We start from the raw sequence: 26554 nt of genomic DNA on the forward strand, positions 1-26554 counted from the left end.
TTAAAGGCTGTGAACCTGAAGGATCGGAATAAAGTTGGAGTCCTTTGGTGGTTTTATAAAGGATTGACCTTATTGAGGATTAGTTTCAGAAATGGTGGCCTGTATCTGAGATAACTGCCGCAAGAGCAGAGAAGTCCCCAGCAAAAGGTCAGTTCCTTTAAGCGGTTTTATTTCCTTCGTCGTGAATGCTTTGGAGAATCAGCAGTAACGTCACGTCTTTGAAGAAATTCGTTTCCAGAAGTCTCTCCTTATTGACTCTGTGAATCAATTGGACTTTTGAATTTACCACTTTAAGAACTGTTTCAGAGTTGCCATATAGCAGTTAACTTCTGGTTAAGTTAGTCGCTTGAATGCTATTTGTTGAGTGGAGTTTAATAAATGTTTGTTTTTATAATTGATAATTCATTGTTGCCGATCACGTGACCCTGTTCTGTTTTTCTTCAGTGCAGGGAGGGGGAGTTTTTTGGGGTTAATGATCATGCTGCCTTTCTTTTCTTGGTTTCATGGCTACCTGGAGAAGAAGAATTTCAAGTTGTATGCTTTGATACTAAATTAACCTTTGAATGTCATCAGCAGTAGGACCTGTCCTGCGGTGTACTAAACATGTATTCTGTGCAACAGAAATGGCCACACACAGCTGAATTTTAACTTTTATTCATAGATTCAAGTCTTTCACTTTTCACAAAGTATTAATCTTTAAAAATTCTCATCATATATTCAAATAATATGAACCAGTAACCCGTGTCATCCCCCCAGTTGCTAGAAGGGTACAGGAAGCAGGGAGTTGATCAGACAGACCAGGTAACAGGGACAAGGCACTACAACGGATCAAGACTGCCCACCACATCACCTGCACCAACCTACCCCAGCAAATACAGAGAAAAGGCCCAGTAACATCATGAAGGATCCCACCCACCCTGCTCATGGCCTGTTTGTCCCACGCCAGGACCACCAGACTCAAAAACAGTTACTTTCCCCAAGACTGACGAACACCTCCACCCACTAACCCACCCTCCACTTTATCATCTCCTGTACGGCCACTCAATCTATGGATATAAGCTATCTTATGAATTTATTGTTAGTGTCCCTTTTTTGTGCTGAATCAGATCCAGAGTAATAGTTATTTTGTTCACCTTTAGACTTGTGTACTGGAAATGACATTAAGCAATCTGGAGTCTTGAGACCAAATCACAGTACATTATCATTGCTACAAACCTCAGCATTGTGAAACCCATCCAAATCCTGGCATTGACCCAGAGGGGCAAAACAAATGAACAGTCCCAGAGTGGGGTGTGAGGCCACTTACGCTACCCAAGACTGGTGACAGTGAAGCCCACACACTTCACAGACTCACCAACATAATACATTTCCATAGTATCTGCAAAATATTCATTTTATAAATAATCTGTTAACCACAATATCATAAATTCCTGTGCAGGGTGTAAATACATTGCACTCAGATAAACCAGACCACAAACTCAGAACACACCACAGTGACCCCGTCGCCTTCCCTAGGGTGTGGCGCAGTCGGGGCACAACTCCTCATCTCCAGAGCCATGGGAATTTCGTATCGTCTGCACTTCAGAATGAGTTTCCCTCCACACCGACCATCTGACGCCGAGTGAAGCTTTCCACCATTCAGTTGCACGCTCCCCGATGGGACAGGCTGGCTAGTGATGGAATGAAGCTCTGTTGTCAGTGGTGACGATGGGGAACGGGAGGTGAATGGCCAGGGAACGAGTCTGCCTGTGAAGCAGACACCATCCGCAGACCGGACATACCTGGAACTACCTCCTGAGGCAGAACAATTGATGTGCTCACACTGTGAAGTTTAAAACTTAAATAATCTTTTTACAGAAAATTAGAATTTCTACGGGGGTTGCCAGAGATTTAAATAAATATATTCTAAACCAGGATTCATAATTCATCTCGTGGGTTTATATGGAATTTGTTGTCCAAACTCTGTTGGAGAGAGATGAGCTGAACCACCTCGTCGGCCCGGATCCGCTCCTGTGGGGCAAAGGGAGGCAACTATGTGAGAACAGGGACACTGAGGGGGTGTTGTCAGTGTCTGGCTCACACCCACTGACCCCTACACCCAGACCCAAACCATTAGTCATAGTCATAGTCATACTTTATTGATCTCGGGGGAAATTGGTTGGGAAATTACCCCCACACCTCTTCTTCCTCCCTCCTCTCCTTTCCACCTTCCCCCCAGACCCCTGACCCAAACCATTACCCCTACACCTCTCCCTCCGCCCCCCCCCCAGACTGCGCTGGACTCACCTGCTCGCGGAAGCGGGGGTTGAGGGTGAACCAAAGAGCGACAGCACATCTCTGACCCCGGGTGACAGCCATCACCCCGTGAGGGTTCTCTCCCCCCGAGGAGAAGCTCACCACCCTTCCACAGCGCGGCTTCACCGCGGCCTATGGGGGGGGGCGGGGGAGGAAGGGAAGGGAGACGGGGAAGTGGGGAGAAATGGGGCAGATGGGGGGACAGAAGGGGGCAAGGAAGAAAATTAGTTTTGTTACTGAACCACAATCCAGTGAAAAGCTAGTCTGACAGATCAGATCATTACACAGAATGCTGGAGAGACTTAGCAGGTCAGGCAGCATCTATGGAGGGGAATGAACCCATTCATCAGGGTTGGAAGCACAGCGAGGGCAGAACAACAGGAAACGACGACAGAATGAAATGTAACAGTTACAGAGAAAGTGCAGTGCAGATAAACCATATGATGCTGATTCAGAACAAGGTACATTGTGAAATTGAGTCCAATTCTCCGCTCAAAAGTTTTAGAACAGCAGGAAGCCTTTCCGGAGGACAGAACAGAGGATGCCCACTGAGCAGAGGAGAGGAAAGGGGTTGGCAGAAGGACACACTCACCGTGATTGTTTTAGCATCAGCTTCGGTGAATATAAATTCACCGCCTTCAAAATCTCCATTCAAATAGAGGATGGCACTGCAGAGAAAGCAGGAACTGTTACTGGCGTACTGGACGGAGGGGAGAGGAAACACTGACAACACGACAGCAGTCAGAGATATACATAGGCTGTGTGTGTGGTCACACTGTGCTGGGGGGGGTCGCGCGGCTGCTCAGTGAGTGGGGGGTGTGGAGGGGTGGTGATACTTGTAGTCGCAGTGTGTGTGGGGGGGTGGTGATACTTGTAGTCGCGGTGTGTGTGGGGGGGTGATGATACCTGTAGTCATGGTGTGTGTGGGGGGGTGGTGATACCTGTAGTCGCAGTGTGTGTGTGTGGGGGGGATGATACCTGTAGTCATGGTGTGTGTGTGTGGGGGGGTGATACCTGTAGTCACGGTGTGTGGGGGGGTGATACCTGTAGTCGCGGTGTGTGTGTGTGGGGGGGTGATACCTGTAGTCGCGGTGTGTGTAGGCAGGCGGCTCCTTCCAACACTCCTGTGCGTCGGGGTCCAGGAGGCAGTTGTCGGCGTGGATTGGGTGACTAAGGTCGTTGCGATTGTCCTGTTGACCTAGAATGCCATTGACAACAGCAGGAAAACCATGAACAACACATCCTGTAGCATTGTCTGTGTCACTGTGCGGAAGGTGGTGCGAGGAGAAGAGTCTCTGAACGGGAAGGAGGGTGGGTGAATCCTATCGAATACTGAGCGGCCTCGATACAGCGGATGTGCAGATGCTGTTTCCTGAGGTGGAAGTGTTTAGGACAAGAGTGCTCAGCCTCAGAGTAGAGGGATGTTCATTTGGAACAGAGATGAGGAGGAATTTCTTTAGCCAGAAACTGCTGAATTTGTGCAATTCACAGCCTCAGGCAGCTGTGGAGACCAAGACATTCGGTATATTTAAATCAGAGGCTGACAGGTTCTTGATTAGTGAGGGTGTCAAAGGTTATGGGGAGAAGGCTGGAGAATGGGGTTGAGAGGGATAACAGATCAGCCAGGAGGGTCTGAGTTCTGCTCCGTGCTCTCATCAACACAGTAGCCTAACAATTAGTGTCGTCAATGATCGATCAGCTTTCAATTGCCATCACAGTCTGCAAGGAGTTCACACGTTTTACCCACTAATGTGTGACATTGCTTATGCATTCCAGCACAACATACAGGAGAGGGTTAATGAATTGTGGTCAGGAGCCAGTGAGTGACGGTGTTAATCGACAACGGTTCAGAGTGGCAAACGCTGAGGAAGAAAATACTTCAGCGAGGATAATGGAGAGACAGACAATCCAACCGGTCATCACCCCCTCCCTCCCTCCCCCGGACAATCCCACCGGTCATCACCCCCTCCCTCCCTCCCCCGGACAATCCCACCGGTCATCACCCCCTCCCTCCCTCCCTCCCCCGGACAATCCCACCGGTCATCACCCCCTCCCTCCCTCCCCCGGACAATCCCACCGGTCATCACCCCCTCCCTCCCTCCCCCGGACAATCCCACCGGTCATCACCCCCTCCCTCCCTCCCTCCCCCAGACAATCCCACCGGTCATCACCCCCTCCCTCCCTCCCTCCCTCCCCCAGACAATCCCACCGGTCATCACCCCCTCCCTCCCTCCCTCCCCCAGACAATCCCACCGGTCATCACCCCCTCCCTCCCTCCCTCCCCCAGACAATCCCACCGGTCATCACCCCCTCCCTCCCCCAGACAATCCCACCGGTCATCACCCCGCCCCTCCCTCCCTCCCCCGGACAATCCCACCGGTCATCACCCCGCCCCTCCCTCCCTCCCCCGGACAATCCCACCGGTCATCACCCCGCCCCTCCCTCCCTCCCCCGGACAATCCCACCGGTCATCACCCCCTCCCTCCCTCCCCCGGACAATCCCACCGGTCATCACCCCCTCCCTCCCTCCCCCGGACAATCCAACCGGTCATCACCCCCTCCCTCCCTCGGACAATCCAACCGGTCATCACCCCCTCCCCCCCCCGGACAATCCAACCGGTCATCACCCCCTCCCTCCCTCGGACAATCCAACCGGTCATCACCCCCTCCCTCCCTCGGACAATCCAACCGGTCATCACCCCCTCCCTCCCTCCCCCGGACAATCCCAACGGTCATCACCCCCTCCCCCCCGGACAATCCCACCGGTCATCACCCCCTCCCCCACCAGACAATCCCATCGGTCATCACCCCCTCCCTCCCTCCCTCGGACAATCCAATCGGTCATCACTCCCTCCCTCCCTCCCCCAGACAATCCAACCGGTCAACAGCCCCTCCCTCCCTCTCTCCCCCAGACTATCCCACCGGTCATCACCCCCTCCCTCCCCTGGACAATCCAACCGGTCATCACCCCCTCCCTCCCTCCCCTGGACAATCCAATCGGTCATCACTCCCTCCCTCCCTCCCCCGGACAATCCAACCGGTCATCACCCTCTCCCTCCCCTGTACAATCCCGCCGGTCAACACCCCCTCCCCCTCCCCCCGACAATCCCACCGGTCAAGAACCCCTCCCTCCCTCCCTCCTCCATATTGTGTCAAGAAACCTTCCTGAACACACCTAATAAACTCCACCCCATCTAAACCCCTTGCTCTAGGGAGATGCCAATCAATATTTAGGAAATTAAAATCTCCCATCATGAAAACTCTTATTATTGCACCCCCTCAACTCTGTTCTAAAGTTCACCCCTCAATTTTGAGGCTGTGCCCTCCAGTTCTGGATACCCCCCCACCATAGGAAATATCCTCTCCACATCCACCCTATCTAGTCCTTTCAACATTCTATAGGTTTCAATGAGATCCCCCACGTTCTTCTAAATTCCGGTGAGTACAGGCCCAAAGCTGCCAAATGCTCGTGTTAACCCCTTCATTCCTGGAATCATCCTCCATGACTTTTCCAATCACAACACATCTTTTCTGAGATACAGGGCCCAAAACTGTTGACAATACTCCAAGTGCGGCCTGACTAGTGTCTTACAAAGGCTCAGCATTATTTCTTGTTTTTATATTCTGTTCTCCTTGAAATAAATGCCAACATTGCATTTGCCTTCTTTACCACAGACTCAACCTTCTGGGAGCCTTGTATGAGGACTCCTAAGTCTCTCTGCACCTCTGATGTTTGAACCTTCTCCCCATTCCTATAATAGTCTGTACTTTTGCTCCTTTTACCAAAAAGCATTATCGTACATTTTCCAACACTGTATTCCATCTGCCACTTTTTTGCCCATTCTTCCAATTTGTCTAAGTCCTGCTATAATCACATTGCTTCCTCAGCACTTCCTACCCCTCCACCTATCTTTGTATCATCTGCAAACTTTACCACAAAGCCATCAATCCCATTATCTAAATCATTGACAAACAATGTGAAAAGTAACAGTCCCAATACTGACCCCTGAGGAACACCACTAGCCACTGGCAGCCAACCAGAAAAGGCTCCTTTTATTCCCATTCACTGCCTGCTGCCTGTCAGCCATTCCTCTATCCACACCAGTATCTTTCCTGTAACACCATAGGATTTTATATTGTTAAGCAGCCTCATGTGTGGCACCTTATCAAATGCCTTCTGAAAATCCATGTAAATGACATCCACTGCCTCTCCTTTCTCCACCCTGCTTGTTACTTCCACGGACTCTAACAGATTTGTCAGGCAAGATTTCCCTTTACAGAAACCATGCTGACTTTGACTTATTTCAATAGGTACATTTAATGTCAGAGAAATGTATAGAATATACATCCTGAAATCATTATTAGTCTCCAACGAACTGCATCGTCTAGCACCCCACTGACTTGACCCGACCCTAATCACCGGATCACTTACAATGACCAGTGAATCTACAAACCAGTACGTCTCTGGACTGTGGGAGCTAATCGTGCATCCGGAGGAAACCCTCAAACGCATGGGAAAGGCTTAGAAACTCATCACAGGGGACAGCAGAACTGAACTGTGAAATGCCCCGAGTGGTAAGAGTGTCGTACTGACCGCTACGCTACAGTGGCGCCACACTAAGGGGAGAAGAGAACGGCCTTACCTTCGATGGCCGTGCGGCACACCAGGTGTGTGAACGAGAAGTAGAGGGTGGAGTTCAGCATGAAGTAAGACTGGACAATCCGGCGAACCCTCTCACTCACGTCATAGAACAGCTTAGCTGCACGCATCGAGATCCGGCCCTCGAATCCGTACTGAAAGACAGCAGATCAGAACTAGTTAACCACTGGCACATGCACCATTAGCAAAAAAAAATGTGCTGGCATTGGAGAATGATTCCAGGAATGAAAGGATTAACATATGCGGATCATTTGACTGCTCTGGGTCTGTACTCACTGGAGTTTAGAAGAGACAGGGGATCTCACTGAAAGGCCAAGATAGAGTGGATGTGGAGAGGATGTTTCCTGTAGTGGGGGAGTCTAGGACCAGAGGCCACAACCTCTCAATAGAGAGACGGCCATAGCGAGGAATTTCTTTAGCCAGAAGGTGGTAAATGTGTGGAATTCACTGCCACAAATGGCTGTGGAGACCAGATCGTTGGGTATATTTGAAGCAGAGGTTGATAGGTTCTTGATTATTAAGGGTGTCAAAGGTTATGGGGAGAGGGCAGGAGAATGGGGTTGGGAAGAATAATAAATCAGTTATGACAGACTGAGCAGACTCAATGAGACGAATGGCCTAATTCAGTTCCAATCTTATACTCTAATTGTACCGAGGGAGGGTGGAAAACTGTCCTTACAATCAAAAATGATTTAAGATTGTCATATGTACTGAGATAACAGTGAGAAGTTTGTCTGGCATACCAGTCGTACTAACCGATCATTACACAGTGAACTGAGGTGGAATAAGGTAAAACAATAACAGAATGTTACAGTCACCGTGAGTGAACATAGAACAGTATAGTCAAGTACAGGAACAGGCCCTTCAGCCCACAATGCTGAATCAATTAAATCAGTAATCAAATGGCCAACTAAACTAACCTCTTCTGCCCACACAATGTCCATGTCCTTCCGTTTTCCTCACATCCATCTGCCTATCAAAACGTCTCTTAAAAGTCTCGAATGTATCTGCCTCTACCACCACCCCAGGGAGCAAATTCCAAACACCCACCCCTCTGTGTGTAAAAAAATCACCCCTCACACCTCCTGTGAAATTACCTCCTCTCACCTTAAATGCATGTCCTCTGGTATTACACATTTCAACCATGGGAGATCAATACTGTCTGTCTATTCTATCTCTGCCTCTCATAATCTTATAAACCTCTATCAGATCTCCCCTCAGCCTCCAGCACTGCAGAGAAAACGACCAGGTTCTCATGATAAGCTCATGCCCTCTAATCCAGGCAACATTTGTTGAACCTCTTCTGCACCCTCTCCTAAGCCTCGACATCCTTCCAAAAATGGGGTAACCAGAATTGTATACAATACTCCAGATGCGGCCTAACTAGTTTTATGAAGTTGCAGCATAAACTCCTGACTTTTGAACCTGTGGGTGTTGTAGTATGTCTCTCCGTCCCCATGCCAGACTGCTGTCTGGGATATGGTGACAGGCTGCACTGGGAAAATCGGTGGTGGAGAGGGTGTACCTTTAAACTCCTGGGCATTAACCTATCAGATGACCTGTTCTGTGCCCAGAATACTGATACAGTCACGAGGAAGGCAGGCCAGTATCTGTGGAGTCATGGAACAGAAACAGCCCCATCTGGTCCATGCGAGATTAATCTGCCTAGTCTCGTCGACCTGCACCCAGATTATGGCCCACTGTACCCTATCCACATGTTAAAATCATCCCCACATCCAGCACTTGCCCAGGCAGCTCGTTCCACACTCCCACCACCCTCTGAGTGAAGAACCTCCCCTCATGTTCCCCTTGAACAGACGTTTCAAATATTTCCGCTGGAGCCCTGCAATTTCTGCACTTGCCTCCCACAGAGTCCGAGGGAACACCTCGTCGTGCTCTGGGGATTTATCCACCCTAATTCACCCAAAGACAGCAAACACCTTCTCCTCCGTAATCTGTATAGGGTCTATGACCTCGCTGCGGCACAACCTCAATTCCATAGACTCTGTGTCCACATAGGAGATTAGTGTGCAAACTTAAAGCACACGGTATTGGGGGTAAGGTATTGGTGTGGGTGGAGAATTGGTTAGCAGACAGGAAGCAAAGAGTGGGAATAAACGGGACCTTTTCAGAATGGCAGGCGGTGACTAGTGGGGTACCGCAAGGCTCAGTGCTGGGACCCCAGTTGTTTACAATATATATTAATGACTTGGATGAGGGAATTAAATGCAGCATCTCCAAGTTTGCGGATGACACGAAGCTGGGTGGCAGTGTTAGCAGTGAGGAGGATGCTAAGAGGATGCAGGGTGACTTGGATAGGTTGGGTGAGTGGGCAAACTCATGGCAGATGCAATTTAATGTGGATAAATGTGAAGTTATCCACTTTGGTGGCAAAAATAGGAAAACAGATTATTATCTGAATGGTGGCCGATTAGGAAAAGGGGAGGTGCAACGAGACCTGGGTGTCATTATACACCAGTCATTGAAAGTGGGCATGCAGGTACAGCAGGCGGTGAAAAAGGCGAACGGTATGCTGGCATTTATAGCGAGAGGATTCGAGTACAGGAGCAGGGAGGTACTACTGCAGTTGTACAAGGCCTTGGTGAGACCACACCTGGAGTATTGTGTGCAGTTTTGGTCCCCTAATCTGAGGAAAGACATCTTTGCCATAGAGGGAGTACAAAGAAGGTTCACCAGATTGATTCCTGGGATGGCAGGTCTTTCATATGAAGAAAGACTGGATGAACTGGGCTTGTACTCGTTGGAATTTAGAAGATTGAGGGGGGATCTGATTGAAACGTATAAGATCCTAAAGGGATTGGACAGGCTAGATGCAGGAAGATTGTTCCCGATGTTGGGGAGGTCTAGAACGAGGGGTCACAGTTTGAGGATAGAGGGGAAGCCTTTTAGGACCGAGGTTAGGAAAAACTTCTTCACACAGAGAGTGGTGAATCTGTGGAATTCTCTGCCACAGCAAACTGTTGAGGCCAGTTCATTAGCTATGTTTAAAAGGAAGTTAGATATGGCCCTTGTGGCTACAGGGGTCAGGGGGTATGGAGGGAAGGCTGGGTTCTGAGTTGGATGATCAGCCATGATCATAATAAATGGCGGTGCAGGCTCGAAGGGCCGAATGGCCTACTCCTGCACCTATTTTCTATGTTTCTATGTTTCTATCTCCTGAGTAAACACAGATGCAAAAATCTATTTCAGCTCTGCCCCATCTCTTTTGGCTCCATGCATGGATTACCATTCTGGTCTTCCAGGGGACCAATTTTGTCCCTTGAAATCCTTTTGCTCTTCACATACCTGTAGATTCCCTAAGGATTCTCCTTCACCTTGTCTGCTAGGGCAACCTCATGTCTTCTTTTAGCCCCCATGATTTCTTTCTGAAGTGTTCTCTTGCATTTCTTATACTCAAGTACCTCATTTGCTCCTGCCTATCCCGGGGGTCAAACATTTTAATTCCCATTCCAACATGTCGGTCCGTCACCTCCTCTTGTGCCAAAATAAGGCCACACTCGGGGTGGAGGAGCAACACCTTATATTCTCTCCAGGTGGTCCCTAACCTGATGGCAGAGACTGATTTCTTCTTCCAGTAATACAAACTTTTTCTCTCCTCCTCCCCTCTTCTTCTATTCCCCATTCTAGCCTCCTACCTCATGTAACCCACCTATCACCTCGCCCAGCTTCCCTCCTCCCTCCTTCCCTTTCTCCTGTGGTGTACTTGAATAAGATTCCCTCCTCCTCAGCCCTTTATCTTTCCAACCACTTGGCTTCATCTATCACCTTTTCACTATCCTCCCTTCTCCCACCCCTCCCCACCATTTTATTCCCCTTTCCTTTCCAGTCCTGAAGACTGGTTTGACTGGTTCAAACCATCGACTGTTTACTCTTTTCCATAGATGCTGCCTGACCTACTGAGTTCCTCCACCATTTTGTGTGTTGCTCTGGATTTCCAGTATCTGCAGAATTCCGCGTGTTTAAACTTCCACAGAAGTTTTGAACATACCCTGACAGGCTGCATCATGTCCTGGGTACGGCAATTTGAATGTGCAGGAAATTAAAAAGCTGCATAGCGCAGTGGACTCTGAGCAAAACGTCACAGGCACATCTCTCCCCAGCACGGTTAGTTTCTACAGGGCAGCATTTATCAAAGACCCCCAACAGGCCACCTTCTCACAGCTACAATCGCACAGGAGGAAACCTCCAGTCCCACATCAGCAGCTCCTTTTCCTCAACCATTCGGTTCTGGAAGAACCCAGCACAACCCCAATCACTACCTCACTACAACACCAGCATTTTGTACTAAAATGGAGTTTTGTTTTCCTGAAAGTTCCCTGCATAAATTTCAAAGATTTATGTTGATATTTTGCTGTGAGGTAATGCTGCAACTCGTTAAAAGCCTGGTTAGACCACACTCAGAATACTGTGTTCGGTTCTGGTCGCCTCATTATAGGAAAGATGTGGAAGCTTTAGAAAAGGTGCAAAGATTTTCCAGGACGCTGCCTGGACTAGAGAGTATGTCTTATGATGAGAGGTTGAGTGAGCTAGGGGTTTTACTCTTTGGAGCGGAGAATGAGAGGTGACTTGATAAAGATGTACAAGTTGATCAGAGACAGAGATCGAGGGGATAGCCAGAGACTTTTTCCTAGGGAAGAAAGATAGAGGATTGGGAAGCTTTTAAAACCCTACAGAGAGCAACTGTAAGACTCATTAGAAGGGTAAAGATGAAATATGAAAGCAAGCTACCAAACAACATCAAAGTGAAAAGTAAATGCTTTTTCATATAAAAAATAAAAGAGAGACAAGAGTGGATATAGTGCCACTAGAAAATGAGGCTGGACAAATAATAACAGGGGCCAAGAAGATGGCAGATGAACTAAATAAGCACTTTGCTTCAGTCTTTACTGTGAATGGTACTAGCAGTGTGTCAGACGTTGAAGGGTGTGAGGGAAGAGAAGTGAGTGCAGTTACTATGACAACGGAGAAGACTAAGAGTACATAAGTCACCTGGACCAGATGAACTGCACCCTAGGATTCTGAAAGAGATTGTGGATGTATTAGTATTGATTTTTCAAAAATCATCGGACTCTGGCATGGTGCCAGAGCACTGGAAAATAGCAAATGTCACTCCCCTCTTTAAGAAAGGAGGGTGGCAGCAGAAATGAAATTATAGACCAGGGGTCCCCAACCTTTTTTGCGCTGTGGACCGTTTTAATATCGACAATACTCTTGCGGACCGGCCGACCCGGGGGAAGGGGGTAGGGTTGCCAACGGACAAGAATAGCAGTCAAAAAATACATTGGGTTTACCGTGAGAAAGACTACAATGACCATGAAGCCTTGCGCGGGCACCAGTGCGCATGCGTGACCTGAGCATGTGTGTACCTGCCGATATTATTCTCTGCAAACCGTTTTTGGCGATTCTGTTCGGGGGGGGGTGTTAATCATGACCGGAATATTGGTAATAAGGGGCTAATACATTCAATTTTGTTTCTAAAAGGGTTTATCTAACGAATTTAATATTAAACACACAGCGCATATTTTCCTCGCAATGAATATAGTGATAAGTCAATCATCAGGGGAGGATGGGGGAGCTTGAAGTAAGTGTTGAACGAACTTCCAGTAGAAGTGGTAGAGGCAGGTTCGATATTATCATTTAAAGAAAAATTGGATAGGTATATGGACAGGAAAGGAATGGAAGGTTATGGGCTGAGTGCAGGTCGGTGGGACTAGGTGAGAATAGCTTTCAGCACGGACTAGAAGGGCCGAGATCACCTATTTCCGTGCTGTAATTGTTATATGGTTATATACGTCACTTATCAGTCAATAGCATCATAACATTTTAAGTAACATTTGGATATTAAACACACGGCACATATTTTCCCCGTATGAACATATAAAATCATTGCAACACACCAATATCGCTGAATCAGTGGGAGCCCTGGACTTGTTTTCCTGCAACAACACGGTCCTATCGAGGGGTGATGGGAGACAGCGATACTCGAAGGGGGTTCCTTATGTCCAGTCTATTCCGCAATTTAGTTCTCGTTGCATTCATTGCAGAGATATGTTGGAAATGGAAGCAACGTTTTCAGTGCTTTCGTGGCTATCTCAGGATATTTAGCCTTGACTTTGATCCAGAATGCCGGCAGAGATGTTATGTCAAACGTACTTTTCAGCCCGCCGTCATTTGCAAGCTCGAGGATTTGATCTTCTTCCCGCGCTGACATGGATGACGCGCGGGTAATGACCTCGCATGCGTTCAAGCTCAACAGTGGGCGTGACAGGGAATGAGGAACGGTGCAGCTGACTCATACCGTTTCCTCGCGGCCCGGTAGCAAATGCTCTGCGGCCCGGTACTGGTCCGCGGCCCGGTGATTGGGGACCGCTGTTATAGACCAGTTAGCCTGACCTCAAGTTAAGGATGAGGTGATAGAGTTCTTGGTGACACAGGAAAAGATAGGACAAAGTCAGCATGGTTTCCTTCAGGGAAAATCCTGCCTGATGAACCTGTTGGAATTCTTTGAGGAGATTAAAAGTAGGATTGATAAAGGGAAATGTAGTGGATGTTGTATATTTGGACTTTCAGAAGGCCTTTGACAAGGTGCCACACATGAGGCTGCTTACCAAGTTAAGAGCCCATGGTATTACAGGAAAGTTACTAAGGTGGTTAAAGCAATGGCTGGTTGGTAGGAGGCAGCAAATGGGAATAAAAGGATCCTTGTCTGGTTGGCTGCCAGTGACTAGTGGTGTTCCGCAGGGGTTGCTGTTGGAACTATTTCTTTTTATGCTGTATATAAATGATTGAGATGACAGAATAGACGGCCTTGTTGCCAAGTTTGCAGAGGATACGAAGACTGGTGGAAGGGCAGGTAGTGTTGAGGAAATAGGTATGATGCAGAAGCACTTAGACAGATGAGGAGAATGGGCAAGAAAATGGCAAATGAAATTCAATGTTGGAAAATTTATAGTCATGCACTTTGGTAATAGAAATAAATGTGCAAACTATTTTCTAAATGGGGAGAAATTCCAAAAATTGGAGATGCAAAGGAACTTGGGAGTCCTTCTGCACAACACCCTGAAGGTTAACTTGCAGGTTGAGTCGGTGTTGAGGAAGGCAAATGTCATGTTAGCATTCATTTCAAGAGGTCTAGAATACAAGAACAAGGATGTGATGCTGAGTCTTTATAAGGCACCGGTGAGGCCTCACCTTGAGTATTGTGAACAGTTTTGGGCCCCTCATTGTGGAAAAGATTTGCTGGCATTGGAGAGGGTTCACAGGAGGTTCACAAGGATGATTCCAGGAGTGAAAGGATTATCATACGAGGAATGTTTGATGGCTCTGGGTCTGTACTCGCTGGATGGGGGAGGGGGGGATCTCATTGAAACCTTTTGAATGTTGGAAGGCCAAGACAGAGTAGATGTGGAAACGATATTTCTGATCGTGGGCAAGTCTAGGACAAGAGGGCACAGCTTCAGGATAGAGGGCGTCTATTTAAAATGGATGCAGACAAGTTTCTTTAGCCAGAGGGTGGTGAATTTGTGTAATTTATTTCCACATGCAGCTGTGGAGGCCAGGTCATTAGGTGTAAGGCAGAGATTGATAGGTTCTTGACTGGACACAGCATCAAAGGTTACAGAGTGAAGGCTGTGGAGTGGGGCTGAGGAGGGGAAAAGGATCAGCCATGGTTGAATGGCAGAGCAGACTCGATGGGCCAAATGGCCTAATTCTGCTCCTGTGTCTTAAGGTCTTATGGAAAAGGCTAATACAAGGGGGCATAATTTTAGTGATTGGAGGGAAGTACAGGGGTATGTCAGGGGTAATTTTAGTGATTGGAGGGAAGTACAGGGATATGTCGGGTAATTTTAGTGATTGGAGGGAGGTACAGGGGTATGTCGGGTAATTTTAGTGATTGGAGGGAAGTATCGGGGTATGTCAGGGGTAAGTTTTGTGCACGGAATGCCTTGCTAGCGGTGGTGGTAGGGGCATTTAACAGACTCAAACACGGATGATAAAAAGATGTTGGACTATGTGGGAAGGAAGGGTTAGATTGATGTTGAGTACGATTAAGGGGTCAGCACAACATTGTGGGCTGAAGGGCCTGTACTGTTGTAAATTGCATGGAGTGCACATAATAGATGATCTAATTTAGACCCACAACTCCTCCTCACCAGTCAGGAAGGCACAGCAGCCTCTACACTGAGGAGACTGAAGAATTGCAAGGCTCCGCACCCCATTCCAACAACTTCCTACAGGAGCACCATCGAGCCTGTCCTGACCGGCTGCATCATTGTGTGGTACGGAAGCTGCAAGGCATCGGACAGCAAGAACTTACAGAGGACAGTAAAAACTGCTGAGACGATCACCAGGATCTCCCTCCCTCCTCCCAAATGGTGACATTTACCAGGATCATTGTAAAGGGCGCAAAGTATCATTAAGGATCCCACAATCTCTTTGACCACTACCGTCAGGAAGGAGGTACAGGAGCATCAGGACTAGGACTGTCAGTCTGAGTTTCCCTGCGCCTGTGACGCTGTGTTTCCCTGCGCCTGTGAGTCTCCCTGCGCCTGTGACGCTGTGTTTCCCTGCGCCTGTGAGGCTGTTTCCCTGCGCCTGTGAGTCTCCCTGCGCCTGTGAGTTTCCCTGCGTCTGTGACGCTGTCAGTTTCCCTGCGCCTGTGACGTTGTCAGTTTCCCTGCGCCTGTGACGCTGTGTTTCCCTGCACCTGTGACGCTGTGTTTCCCTGCGCCTGTGACGCTGTGAGTTTCCCTGCGCCTGTGACGCTGTGTTTCCCTATGCCTGTGAGTCTCCCTGCGCCTGTGACGCTGTGTTTCCCTGCGCCTGTGAGGCTGTTTCCCTGCGCCTGTGAGTCTCCCTGCGCCTGTGAGTTTCCCTGCGCCTGTGACGCTGTCAGTTTCCCTGCGCCTGTGAGTCTCCCTGCGCCTGTGACGCTGTGAGTTTCCCTGCGCCTGTGACGCTGTGTTTCCCTATGCCTGTGAGTCTCCCTGCGCCTGTGACGCTGTGTTTCCCGGCGCCTGTGAGGCTGTTTCCCTGCGCCTGTGAGTCTCCCTGCGCCTGTGACGTTGTCAGTTTCCCTGCACCTGTGCACAAGTGCAGGGGTCCCCAACCTCTTTTGCACCACAGACCCATTTAATATTGACAATATTTTTGCCGACCGGGGGGGGGGCGGGGGGTGTTCAAGTGGGGTTAAACTCACCTCAACATGTCTTTTACAGTTAGGGTTGCCAACTTTCTCACTCTGAAATAAGGGACACAAGTAGCAGTCAAATCCTGGGACACTTTACCCCAGGAAAGACTACCATGACCATGAAGCCTTGCGCGGGCACCTGCATGCACATGCGTGACGTGCCGATATTTTCCCCACAAATCGGTTTTGCCTTCATCTTCCCGACTATACTGTACATACATTATTTCTACTTTATATAGGCTGTGTATTTATCTTATCATTCCTGCTTTTACTATATGTTAGTGTTATTTTAGGTCTTATGTGTTATTTGGTTTGATTTGGTAGTTTTTTTGAGTCTGGGAACGCTCAAAAATTTTTCCCATATAAATTAATGGTAATTGCTTCTTCGCTTTACGCCATTTCGGCATGAAAGGTTTCATAGGAACGCTCTACCTTAGCGAGGGAAGTACGGGACAAACCAATTTAGTCCAATATATGGGATGTCCCGGCAAGTACGGGACAGTTGGCAACCCTATGTTCAAGTTCAGCCATGATCATAATAAATGGCGGTGCAGGCTCGAAGGGCCGAATGGCCTACTCCTGCACCTATTTTCTATGTTTCTGTGTTTCAACAGTGCCTGACAGGGAATGAGAAAAGGTGCAGCTGACTCATATCGTTTCCTCACGGCCCGGTGGTTGGGGACCGCTGCTCAAGTGGACTCATGTAGAGGGAACATCGTGCAGACAACAGCTAAGCTCAGCTTTGTTTTTAGTGAACAGTTGACAACGTGTCTCACCGTCAGGGCCCGGTACACTGTTGCTCCCTCAAAGCGCTCATTGGGTGTGTGAGGGGACATCTTCCCTCGGTAGCCGTCCCCCTCCGTGGCGATTCTCTACGGAAACAGGAGAGACAGGGCTGGAAGTAAGGATGGGCTCTGAGGCTGTGTCGCTGACGGGGACGGAGAGACAACGCACCAGGCCACTTACGTTGGCCACGCGGTACAACTCCCGACACTCCTGGGCAGTGAGGACGTCATCAAGCAGCACCCGCTGCGTCCCGTTCAGCTCCTGGGAGTTGTGAACGACCTTCACATGCTTGAAAAGCACTGGCCCACCTGGAACGGGAGAGTCAGTAGTGGGTCACGTTTCATTACAACAACAGGTTCTTGGAATCAACTTGATGAGACAGAAAGACACAACTTCCAAATCAACACACAAAATCCTACAGGAACACAGGACAGGCAGTGTCTTCCAGTTATCTACAAACACCAACTATCTACTGAGAACAACAGAACTAAATTGGGACAAAAGTAGAATGTTTCTGGGAAGGAAAGGGTTAATGTATGAGTTGCGTTGGATGGCACTGGGCCTGTACTTGCTGGAATTTAAATGAATGAAAGGGGGAGTGAGAATCTAACTGAGACCCATCAGACACTGAAAGGCCTAAACAGAGTCCGGGACTGAAGGAGGCTGACAGTTTCTTGACTAGGGTGTCAAAGGTTACAGGCGGAGAAGAATGGGGTTGAGAGTGATAATAAATCAGCATGATGGAATGGTGGGGCAGACTCGATGGGCTGAATGGCCTAATTCTGCTCCCAGGTTTTATGGTCAAACAGTACAAGTATTAAAATACTGATCTCAACACACACAGACCCTCTCACGACAGCACTCTCCCATTCCACAGCGCCATTCATGAGCAGCCCATCAGTAACGACCTGAGAGAACTGACCCCCCCTCCCACCCTCAACTGCTGTGTTCAGAACATCAGCACAGGTGTGAAAACTGAACCCCCGTCCGACCGTTCTGATTCCACACCCCCTCCACAGGTGTGAAAACTGACCCGAAACCCCCCACCCCGATCGTTCTGATTCCCCACCCCCTCCACAGGTGTGAAAACTGACCCGAGACCCCCCCGGATCGTTCTGATTCCCCACCCCCTCCACAGGTGTGAAAACTGACCCGAGAACCCCCCCCACGATCGTTCTGATTCCCCACCCCCTCCACAGGTGTGAAAACTGACCCGAGACCCCTCACCCGACCGTTCTGATTCCACACCCCCTCTACAGGTATGAACTTCCGCTTTTAGTATACCCAGTGACAGCCTCCACAGCATCTGTGGCAATGAATTCCACTGATTCACCACCTCTGGCTGAAGAAATTCCTCCTCATCCCTGATCTAAACGGACATCTCTCTGCTCCGAGGCCCTGCTTTCTGTTCCTCATCTCTCCCACTGTAGCAAATACCCTTTCCATATCCACTCTACCCAGGCCTTTCAATATTCAACAGGTTTCAATGAGATCTCTTCTCATTCTTCTAAACTGCAGTGACTACAGGCTCAGAGACTTCGAATGCTCCTCATATATTAGTTAACCCCTCATTTGCGTGAGCCTCCTCTGGGCCTTCCCCGATGTCAGCACTTTCTTTCTTGGATAGGAAACTGCTCCCAGTACCCCAGGTGAGGTCTGAGCAGTGCTTTGTGAAGCCTCAGTATTACACTCGTCAATGCTGACATGGCAACCGTCAGGGGCCAGAGCCATTCGTGGCACTCAGCTGTGGTCACAAAATGCCACACGAGGCACCCGGCATGCCCTCTCACAGAGCAGTCTTTATCACAGGGTCTTCTGCTCTGTATTGAGGTTGAATGAGGTGGGGAGATGGCCGGGGTCTGTCTGACCCAGTAAGATCATTGCTGCTAGCCAGAGAGAAGATTGTCTTCCTCCCTCCCTCTCCTTGAAGGAGGACTATTCCAGGGCCAACATATTGACAAAGAAGGTACAACAGCAGCTATATTCCGTTAGGAGTTTGAGGACACTTGGTTTGGTCACCAAAGACTCACAAATTTCTACAGATGTACTATGGAGAGCATAGTAACTGGTTGCATTGCCGTCTAGTATGGAGGGGTCACTGCACAGAGCTGCAGAAAGTTGTAAACTCAGCCAGCTCCATCATGGGTATTAGCATCTCCAGCATCGAGGACAGCTTCAAAAGGACGGCTTCTATCATTAAGGACCCCATTCACCCAGGACAGGCCCTCTTCTAATTGCTGCCATCAGGGCGGAGGTACAGCAGCCTGAAGACACACACTCATTGTTTCAGGAACAGCTTCTTCTCCTCCACCATCAGATTTCTGAGTGGACAATGAACCCATGAACACTACCTCACTATTTATTTTCCTTTCTTTTTTGTTTTGGTTATTTATTGCAATGTACTGTTGCAAAAACAGCACATTTTACGACACATGCCACTGACATTAAACCTGCTTCTGACTCTGAACTCCCTAACCTGTCAGCTTCCTCCATCTGCCTCACCCCAGAGGTGAATTCATTAGTCCATAACACCATACGACAAGGAGCCGAATTAGGCCATTCCGTCATTCTATTACGGCTGATTTAGAAATTACTGGTCACATGCACGTTGAAGAAAGCTAAAGTATAGACTGAAGTGTGCCACTTGTGTCAATGACCAATACAGTTGCAGGGTGTGCTCGGGGCAGCCTGCACGCGACACCCTGCTTCCAGCACCAACGTCCCACCACTCACTAACCCTGACCGATGTGTCTTTGGGCTGTGGGAGAAACCCATGCGACAAGGAGCAGAATTAGACCATTCTGTCATTCTATTACGGCTGATTTAGAAATTACTTGTCACGTGCACGTTGAAGAAAGCTAGAGAACGTACAAAACCTGACAGACAGCGGCAGGATATGAACCCTGATTGCAGAGGCCCTATCAGCAGCAGGAGCAGAAGACTGCAAACTAAATAAAAGTACAGGAGGGACAAGCGGAGCACCCATTGTCAGGGTGGCCATTGTTGGGGATAGGCCAGTGGCAAGAGTAGAAACATCAGGTTTTGGTTCAAAGGAGGCTTCGGCTTGGAAGAGGCATGGGCTCTGGGTAGGTTTTGTTTTGTTCTTCTCTTACTGTACCTGGCGGTTGTGTGTTCTTCGTACCGGATGTTGGAGTCCTGGAAGAACCAGAGTCTCTCTGGGAACTACATCTGTGTGAAGTGCATCCGGCTGCAGCTCCTTGGAGACCGTGTTAGGGATCTGGAGCAGCAGCTGAATGACCTTCGGCTCGTACGGAGAGTGAGGAGATAATCGATCAGAGCTACAGGGAAGTAGTCACCCGAAGTTGCAGGAGGCGAGTAGCTGGGTGACTGTCAGGAGGAATGGAAATGTGAATAGGCAGTTAGAGCAGAGCACACCTGTGGCCATTCCCCTCGATAATACCACTTTGGATACATAAGTGGGGGATGACCTCCCGGGAGAATGCCACGGCGACCGGGTTACAGGCACTGAGCATGGGTCTGTCGTGCAGAAGGGAAAGAGGGAGAAGAAGGGAGTGGTGGTGATAGGGGACTCAATAGTCAGGGGAACAGACAGGAGATTCTGTGGACGTGAACGGGACACCCAGATGGTATGTTGCCTCCCAGGTGCCAGGGTCAGGGACATTTCAGATTGTGTCCACAATATTTTGGAGAGAGGGGGAGCAGCCAGATGAATTAGTACATATTGGTACCAATGACATTGGATGAAAAAGCAAAGAGGTCCTGAAAAGAGAATTTAGAGAGCTAGGTAGAAAGCTGAGAAGCAGGACCTCCAGGGTAGTAATTTCTGGATTGCTGCCTGTGCCACACGCCGGTGAGGGTAAAAACAGGATGATTTGGCAGATAAATGCGTGGCTGAGAAGCTGGTCCAGGGGGCAGGGCTTCAGGTTCTTGGGTCATTGGGATCTCTTCTGGGGGAGGTATGACCTGTTCAAAGGTGACGGGTTGCACCTGAACCTGAGGGGAACCAATATTCTCAAGGGCAGGTTTATTAAAGCTGTTGGGGAGGGTTTAAACTAACCTGGAAGGGGGGTGGGAACTGGAGTGATTGAGACGCAGGACAGATTGTAAAAAAGTAAAGATAGCGTGCAGCCAGACTATCAGGAAGGGCAGGCAGGCGATGGGACACAGTCGCAGACAACAGGGTGAGTATCAAAACATTAGGGATGCAGAATCAAAAAAGGGTAGCAAATACGGTACTCAAGGTGCTCGATCTCAAGGCAAAGAGTATAAGAAATAAGGTGGATGATCTTTTTACACTATTATAGATTGCCAGGTATGATGATGTGGCCATCACTGAATCGTGGCTGAATGATTGTTGTAGTTGGGAGCTGAATGTCCAAGGCTACACATTGTATCGGAGGGACAGGAAGGTAGGCAGAGGGGGTGGTGTGGCTCTGCTGGTAAAGAATGGCATCAAATCAGTAGAAAGATGTGACATAGGATCAGAAGATGTTGAATCCTTGTGGGCTGAGTTAAGAAACTGCAAGGATAAACGGACCTTGATGAAAGTTATATACAGGCCTCCCAACAGTGGCTGGGAGGTGGACCACAGGTTACAACAGGAAATAGAAAAATGGTGTCAAAAGGGCAATGTTATGGTAGTCACAATCAAATCAGGTTGGTAATGGATCTCGAGACTGAGCTTGGTGAATGCCTACGAGATGGCTTTTTACAGCAGTTCGTTGTTGAGCCTACTACGTTCAGCTATACTGGGTTGGGTGTTATGTAATGAACCGGAGGCGATTAGGGAGCTTAAGGTAAAAGAACCCCTAGGAACCAGTGATCATAATATGATTGTGTTCAACTTGAGATTTGATAGGGAGACAGTAAAGTCTGATGTAGCAGTGGAGTAAGGGAAATTACACTGGTATTAGAGTAACCAAAGTTGACCAAAGTAAATTGGCAGGGATGTCAGCAGAGCCGCAATGCCGTGCATTTCTGGGGAAAATGAGGAAGGTGCAGGACATGTGTATTCCAAAAATGAAGAAATGCTCAAATGGTAAAATCGTACAACCGTGGCTGACAGGGGAAGTCAAAGCTAATGTAAAAGCAAAAAAAAAAGATATACAACAAAGCAAAAATTAGTGGGAAGATAGAGGATTGGAAAGTTTTAAAAAACCTGTAGAGAGCAACTAAAAGAATCATTAGAAGGGAAAAGATGTAATATGAAAGCAAACTAGCAAATAACATCAAAGTAGATAGTAAAAGTTTTTTCAAGTATGTAAAAAGTAAAAGAAAGATAAGAGTGGATATAGGACCACTAGAAAATGAGGCAGGAGGAATAAAAATGGGGGATAAGGGGAAGGTTGATGAACTAAATGAGTATTTTGCGTCAGTCTTCACTGTGGAAGACACTAGCAGTATGCCTGATGTTGTCGAGTGTGAAGGAAGAGAAGTGGGTGCAGTTACTGTTACAAGAGAGAAGGTGCTCAAAAAGCTGGAAGACCTAAAGGTACAATAGTCACCTGGACCAGAGGACCTGCACCCTAGGTTCTGAAAGAGGTGGTGTTAAGAGACTGTGGTGGCATTAGAAATGATCTTTCAAAAATCATTGGACTTTGCCGTGGTGCCAGAGGACTGGAAAATTGCAAATGTCACTCTGCTCTTTAAGAAAGGAGGAAGGCAGCAGAAAGGAAATTATAGACCAGTTAGCCTGACCTCAGCGTTTGGGAAGACGTTGGAGTCAATTGTTAAGGATGAGGTGATGGAGTACTTGGTGACACAGGAAAAGATAGGACAAAGTCAGCATGGTTTACTTAAGGGAAAATCCTGCCTGATGATCCTGTTGGAATTCTTTGAGGAGATTATATGGTTATGGTGATATAGATTACAAGTAGGATAGATAAAGGGGATGCAGTGGATGTTGTATATTTGGACTTTCAGAAGGCCTTTGACAAGGTGCCACATGAGGCTGCTTACCAAGTTAAGAGCCCATGGTATTACAGGAAAGTTACTAACATTGTTAGAGCATTGGCTGATTGGTAGGACACAGTGAGTGGGAATAAAAGGATCCTTGTCTGGTTGGCTGCCAGTGACTAGTGGTGTTCCACAGGGGTCGGTTTTGGGACAACTTCATTTTCTGCTGTATATAAACGATTTTGAAAATGAAATAGATGGCTTTGTTGCCAAGTTAGCAGATGGTACAAAGACTGGTGGAGGGGCAGATAGTGTTGAGGAAACAGGTAGGATGCAGAAAGACTTAGACATATTAGGAGAACGGGCAAGAAAGTGGTAAATGAAATACAATGTTGGAAAATGCACGGTCATGCACTTTGGCAGTGTAAATAAATCTGCAGACTATTTTCTAAAAGTGGAGAAAATTAAAATATCTGAGATGCAAAGGGACTTGGGAGTCCTTGTGCAGAATACCCTAAAGGTTAACTTGCAGGTTGAGTCAGGGGTGAGGAAGGCAAATGCAAAGTTAGCATTCATTTTAAGAGGTCTAGAATACAAGAGCAGGGATGTGATGCTGAGGCTGTATAAGGCACTGGTGAGGCCTCACCTTGAGTATTGTGAACAGTTTTGTGCCCCTCATCTTAGAAAAGATGTGCTGGCATTGGAGAGGGTCCAGAGGTTCACAAGGGTCATTCCTGGAATGAAAGGGTTATCATTTGAGGAACGTTTGATGGCTCTGGGTCTGTACTCACTGGAATTTAGAAGGATGGGGGGGGTGGGATCTCATTGAAACCTTTCGAATGTTGAGAGACCTAGACAGAGTAGATGTGGAAAGGATGTTTCCCATGGTGGGGGAGTCTAGGAAAAGAGGGCACAGCCTCAGGATAGAGGGGCTTCCATTCAAAACAGATGTGGAAAAATTTCTTTAGCCAGAGGGTGGTGAATTTGTGAAATTTCTTGCAACGTGAAGCTGTGGAGGCCAGGTCATTTGGTGTATTTAAGGCAGAGATCGATAGGTTCTTGATCGGACATGGCATCAATGGTTACGGGGAGAGGGCCAGGAAATGGGGTTGAGAAAGATACCTGCATGTCTTTTCATAGATAAGGAGCTCAGTATTCCAACTGTGATCTGACCAATGTCTGATAAAGCCTCAGCATTACCTCTTTGCGTTCTTTCTAAATGGATGTCCCTCTGGTGCCAGACTTCCCAGCACTAGAAACATCCTCTGAACAGCCACTCTATTGGTAGGTTTCAATCTCGTACCTTCATGCAGATTTCGCTCAGCCTTCCTTTCTGTCCTCTTCTTCTGCATTACCGGTGCCGGTGGTGCCTTCAGGGTATTCACCTCAGTTGCTGGGGACCTGTGGACAGGAGGAACAGGAGTTAGCTGGCACAGCCAGGAGCTCAATGGAAGGTCGTTCCAACACCTCATCCCCATCCCACTGGTGTGTCCATCTGTCCTGTGGCCAAGGGCTACACCCCACTCTATCCCACACAGGGGCACTGAGACCTTCCAGGACATGGGCTCTACAACAACTTACTTTGTGGGACAACGTACCACGTGTGGATGCTGAGACTCTGCTCATAAAGCACCTTCGAGTGGGGGTGCGGTGGGGGGGCGGTTGCTCGGAGAGGAGGTCGGGGGCTAACGCCCTGAAGAAAGCTCTCAGGCTGAAACACCCGTACACGCTGCCTGACCTGCTTAGTTCCTCCAGCATTAGGTGCACGTTACCACGGGCAGGCAGTAACACTGGATGCCACCGCACAAAATGCTAGAAGAACTCAGCACCGATGGAAGGTGTCCGATTTTCAGAAGGCCTTTGACAAGATGCCACAAATGAGGCTACTGAACCAGCTACGAGCCCATGGTATTACAGAAAAGATTCTAGCATGGATAAAGCAGTGGCTGATTGGCAGGAAGCAAAGAGTAGGAATATAAGGAGCCTTTCCTGACTGGCTGCCAGTGACTAGTGGTGTTCCTCAGGGATCTGCGTTGGGACAGTTTCTTTTTGATACACGTCAATAATTTGGAGGAAGGAATTCATGGCTTTGTTGCAAAGTTTGCAGACGATATGAAGATAGGTGGAGGGGCAGATAGTTTTGAAGAAGTAGAGAGGTTACAGAAGGACTTGGACAGATTATGGATGAAGAAGTGGCAGATGGAATACAGTGTCAGGAAGTGTATGGTCATGCACTTTGGTAGAAGAAATGAAAGGCCTATTCACTAAATGTAGAGAAATTACAAAAAACTGAGATGCAAAGGGACTTAGGAGTCCTTCCATAGGATTCCCTAAAGGTTAATTTGCAGGTTGAGTCTGTGGTGAGGAAGACAAATTCATAATTCATAAGACAAAGGAGAATTAGGCCATTCAGCCCATCGAGTCTGCTCCACCATTCTATCATGGCTGATCCCGGATCCCACTCAACCCCATACACCTGCCTTCTCACCATATCCTTTGATGTCATGACCAATCAGGAAATGATCAACTTCTGTTTTAAATATACGCATGGACTTGGCCTCTATCGCTGTCTGTGGCAGAGCATTCCACAGATTCACTGCTCTGTCCAAAAAAATTCCTCCTTACCTCTATTCTAAAAGGTCGCCCCTCAATTTTGAGGCTGTGCCTATAGTTCTGGATATCTTCACCATAGGAAGCATCCTCCCCACATCCACCCAAAAAAGCCTTTCAACATTCAGTAGGTTTCAATGCGATCCCCCCTCCCCCATTCTTCTAAATTCCAGTGATTACTGCCAAATGCTCCTCATATGTTAACCCCTTCATTCCCAGAATCATCCTCGTGAGCCTCCTCTGAACTCTCTCTCCAATGGACTTCTCTGGACATAGCAATAAGACTACAAAATAAAAGAGAGGATATAATGTTGAAACTTCATAAATTACCAGTGAGCCCTCAGCAGAATATTGTGAGTGGGTTTGGGTGCCTTATCTTAGAAAGGATGTGCTGAAACTGGAGAGGGTTCAAAGGAGGTTCATTAAAATGATTCCAGGATTGAATGGCTTGTCATATGAAGAGCATTTGATGGCTCTGGGCCCATATTCACTGGAATAAGAAGAATGAGGGGTGACCTCATTGAAACCTATCAAATGGTGAAAGGCCTTGATAGAGTGGATGTGAGAGGATGTTTCCTACGGTGGGAGAGTCTAAGACCAAAGAACAGACCCTCAGTATCTCCCAGGGAACAACATCTGCTGCAGCTCCTTGAAGTCCATGTTAGGAATCTGGAGCAGCAGCTGGATGACCTTCAGCCTGTACGGGAGAGTGAGGAGATAATTGATCAGAGTTACACGGAAGCAGTCACCCCAAAGTTGCAGGAGGCGAGTAGCTGGGTGACTGTCAGGAGAAATAGAAATGGGATAGTCATGGGAGATTTCAACATGCAGGTTGATTGGGATTATCAGTTGGTAATGGATCTCAAGAGAGTGAGTTTGTTGAATGCCTATGTGATGGCTTTTTAAAGCAGTTTGTCGTTGAGCCTACTTGGGGATCAGCTATACTGAATTGGTTGTTATATAATGAACCGGAGGTGATTAGGGAGTTTAAGATAAAGGAACCGTTAGGAGCTATCAGCCATGATCATAATAAATGGCAGTGCAGGCTCGAAGGGCCAAATGGCCTACTCCTGCACCTATTTTCTATGTTTCTATGAGACAGTAATCACAATATG

At 48.0% G+C, this 26554-nt stretch overlaps 1 protein-coding gene across 2 annotated transcripts in view; it reads right to left on the minus strand.

Moving 5' to 3' along the window:
- Window positions 1–624: 624 nt before the first annotated feature.
- Window positions 625–26554, minus strand: part of p3h2 (prolyl 3-hydroxylase 2) — a 114023-nt gene continuing 88093 nt past the window's right edge. The window contains exons 9-16 of one of the 2 annotated variants that reach the window (XM_063045246.1): window positions 24133–24230; window positions 17133–17260; window positions 16943–17038; window positions 6939–7089; window positions 3376–3493; window positions 2888–2963; window positions 2287–2427; window positions 625–2010 (exon numbers count right to left, since the gene is read on the minus strand). In XM_063045246.1, the coding sequence (XP_062901316.1) occupies window positions 1918–2010; window positions 2287–2427; window positions 2888–2963; window positions 3376–3493; window positions 6939–7089; window positions 16943–17038; window positions 17133–17260; window positions 24133–24230 (901 nt within the window). In that variant the 3' untranslated portion in view covers window positions 625–1917. The remainder of the gene's footprint in view (window positions 2011–2286; window positions 2428–2887; window positions 2964–3375; window positions 3494–6938; window positions 7090–16942; window positions 17039–17132; window positions 17261–24132; window positions 24231–26554) is intronic. The other variant, XM_063045247.1, reaches the window with a different exon arrangement.

This window comes from Mobula hypostoma, chromosome 4 (assembly GCF_963921235.1).
Source record: "Mobula hypostoma chromosome 4, sMobHyp1.1, whole genome shotgun sequence".
Lineage (NCBI taxonomy): Eukaryota > Metazoa > Chordata > Chondrichthyes > Myliobatiformes > Myliobatidae > Mobula > Mobula hypostoma.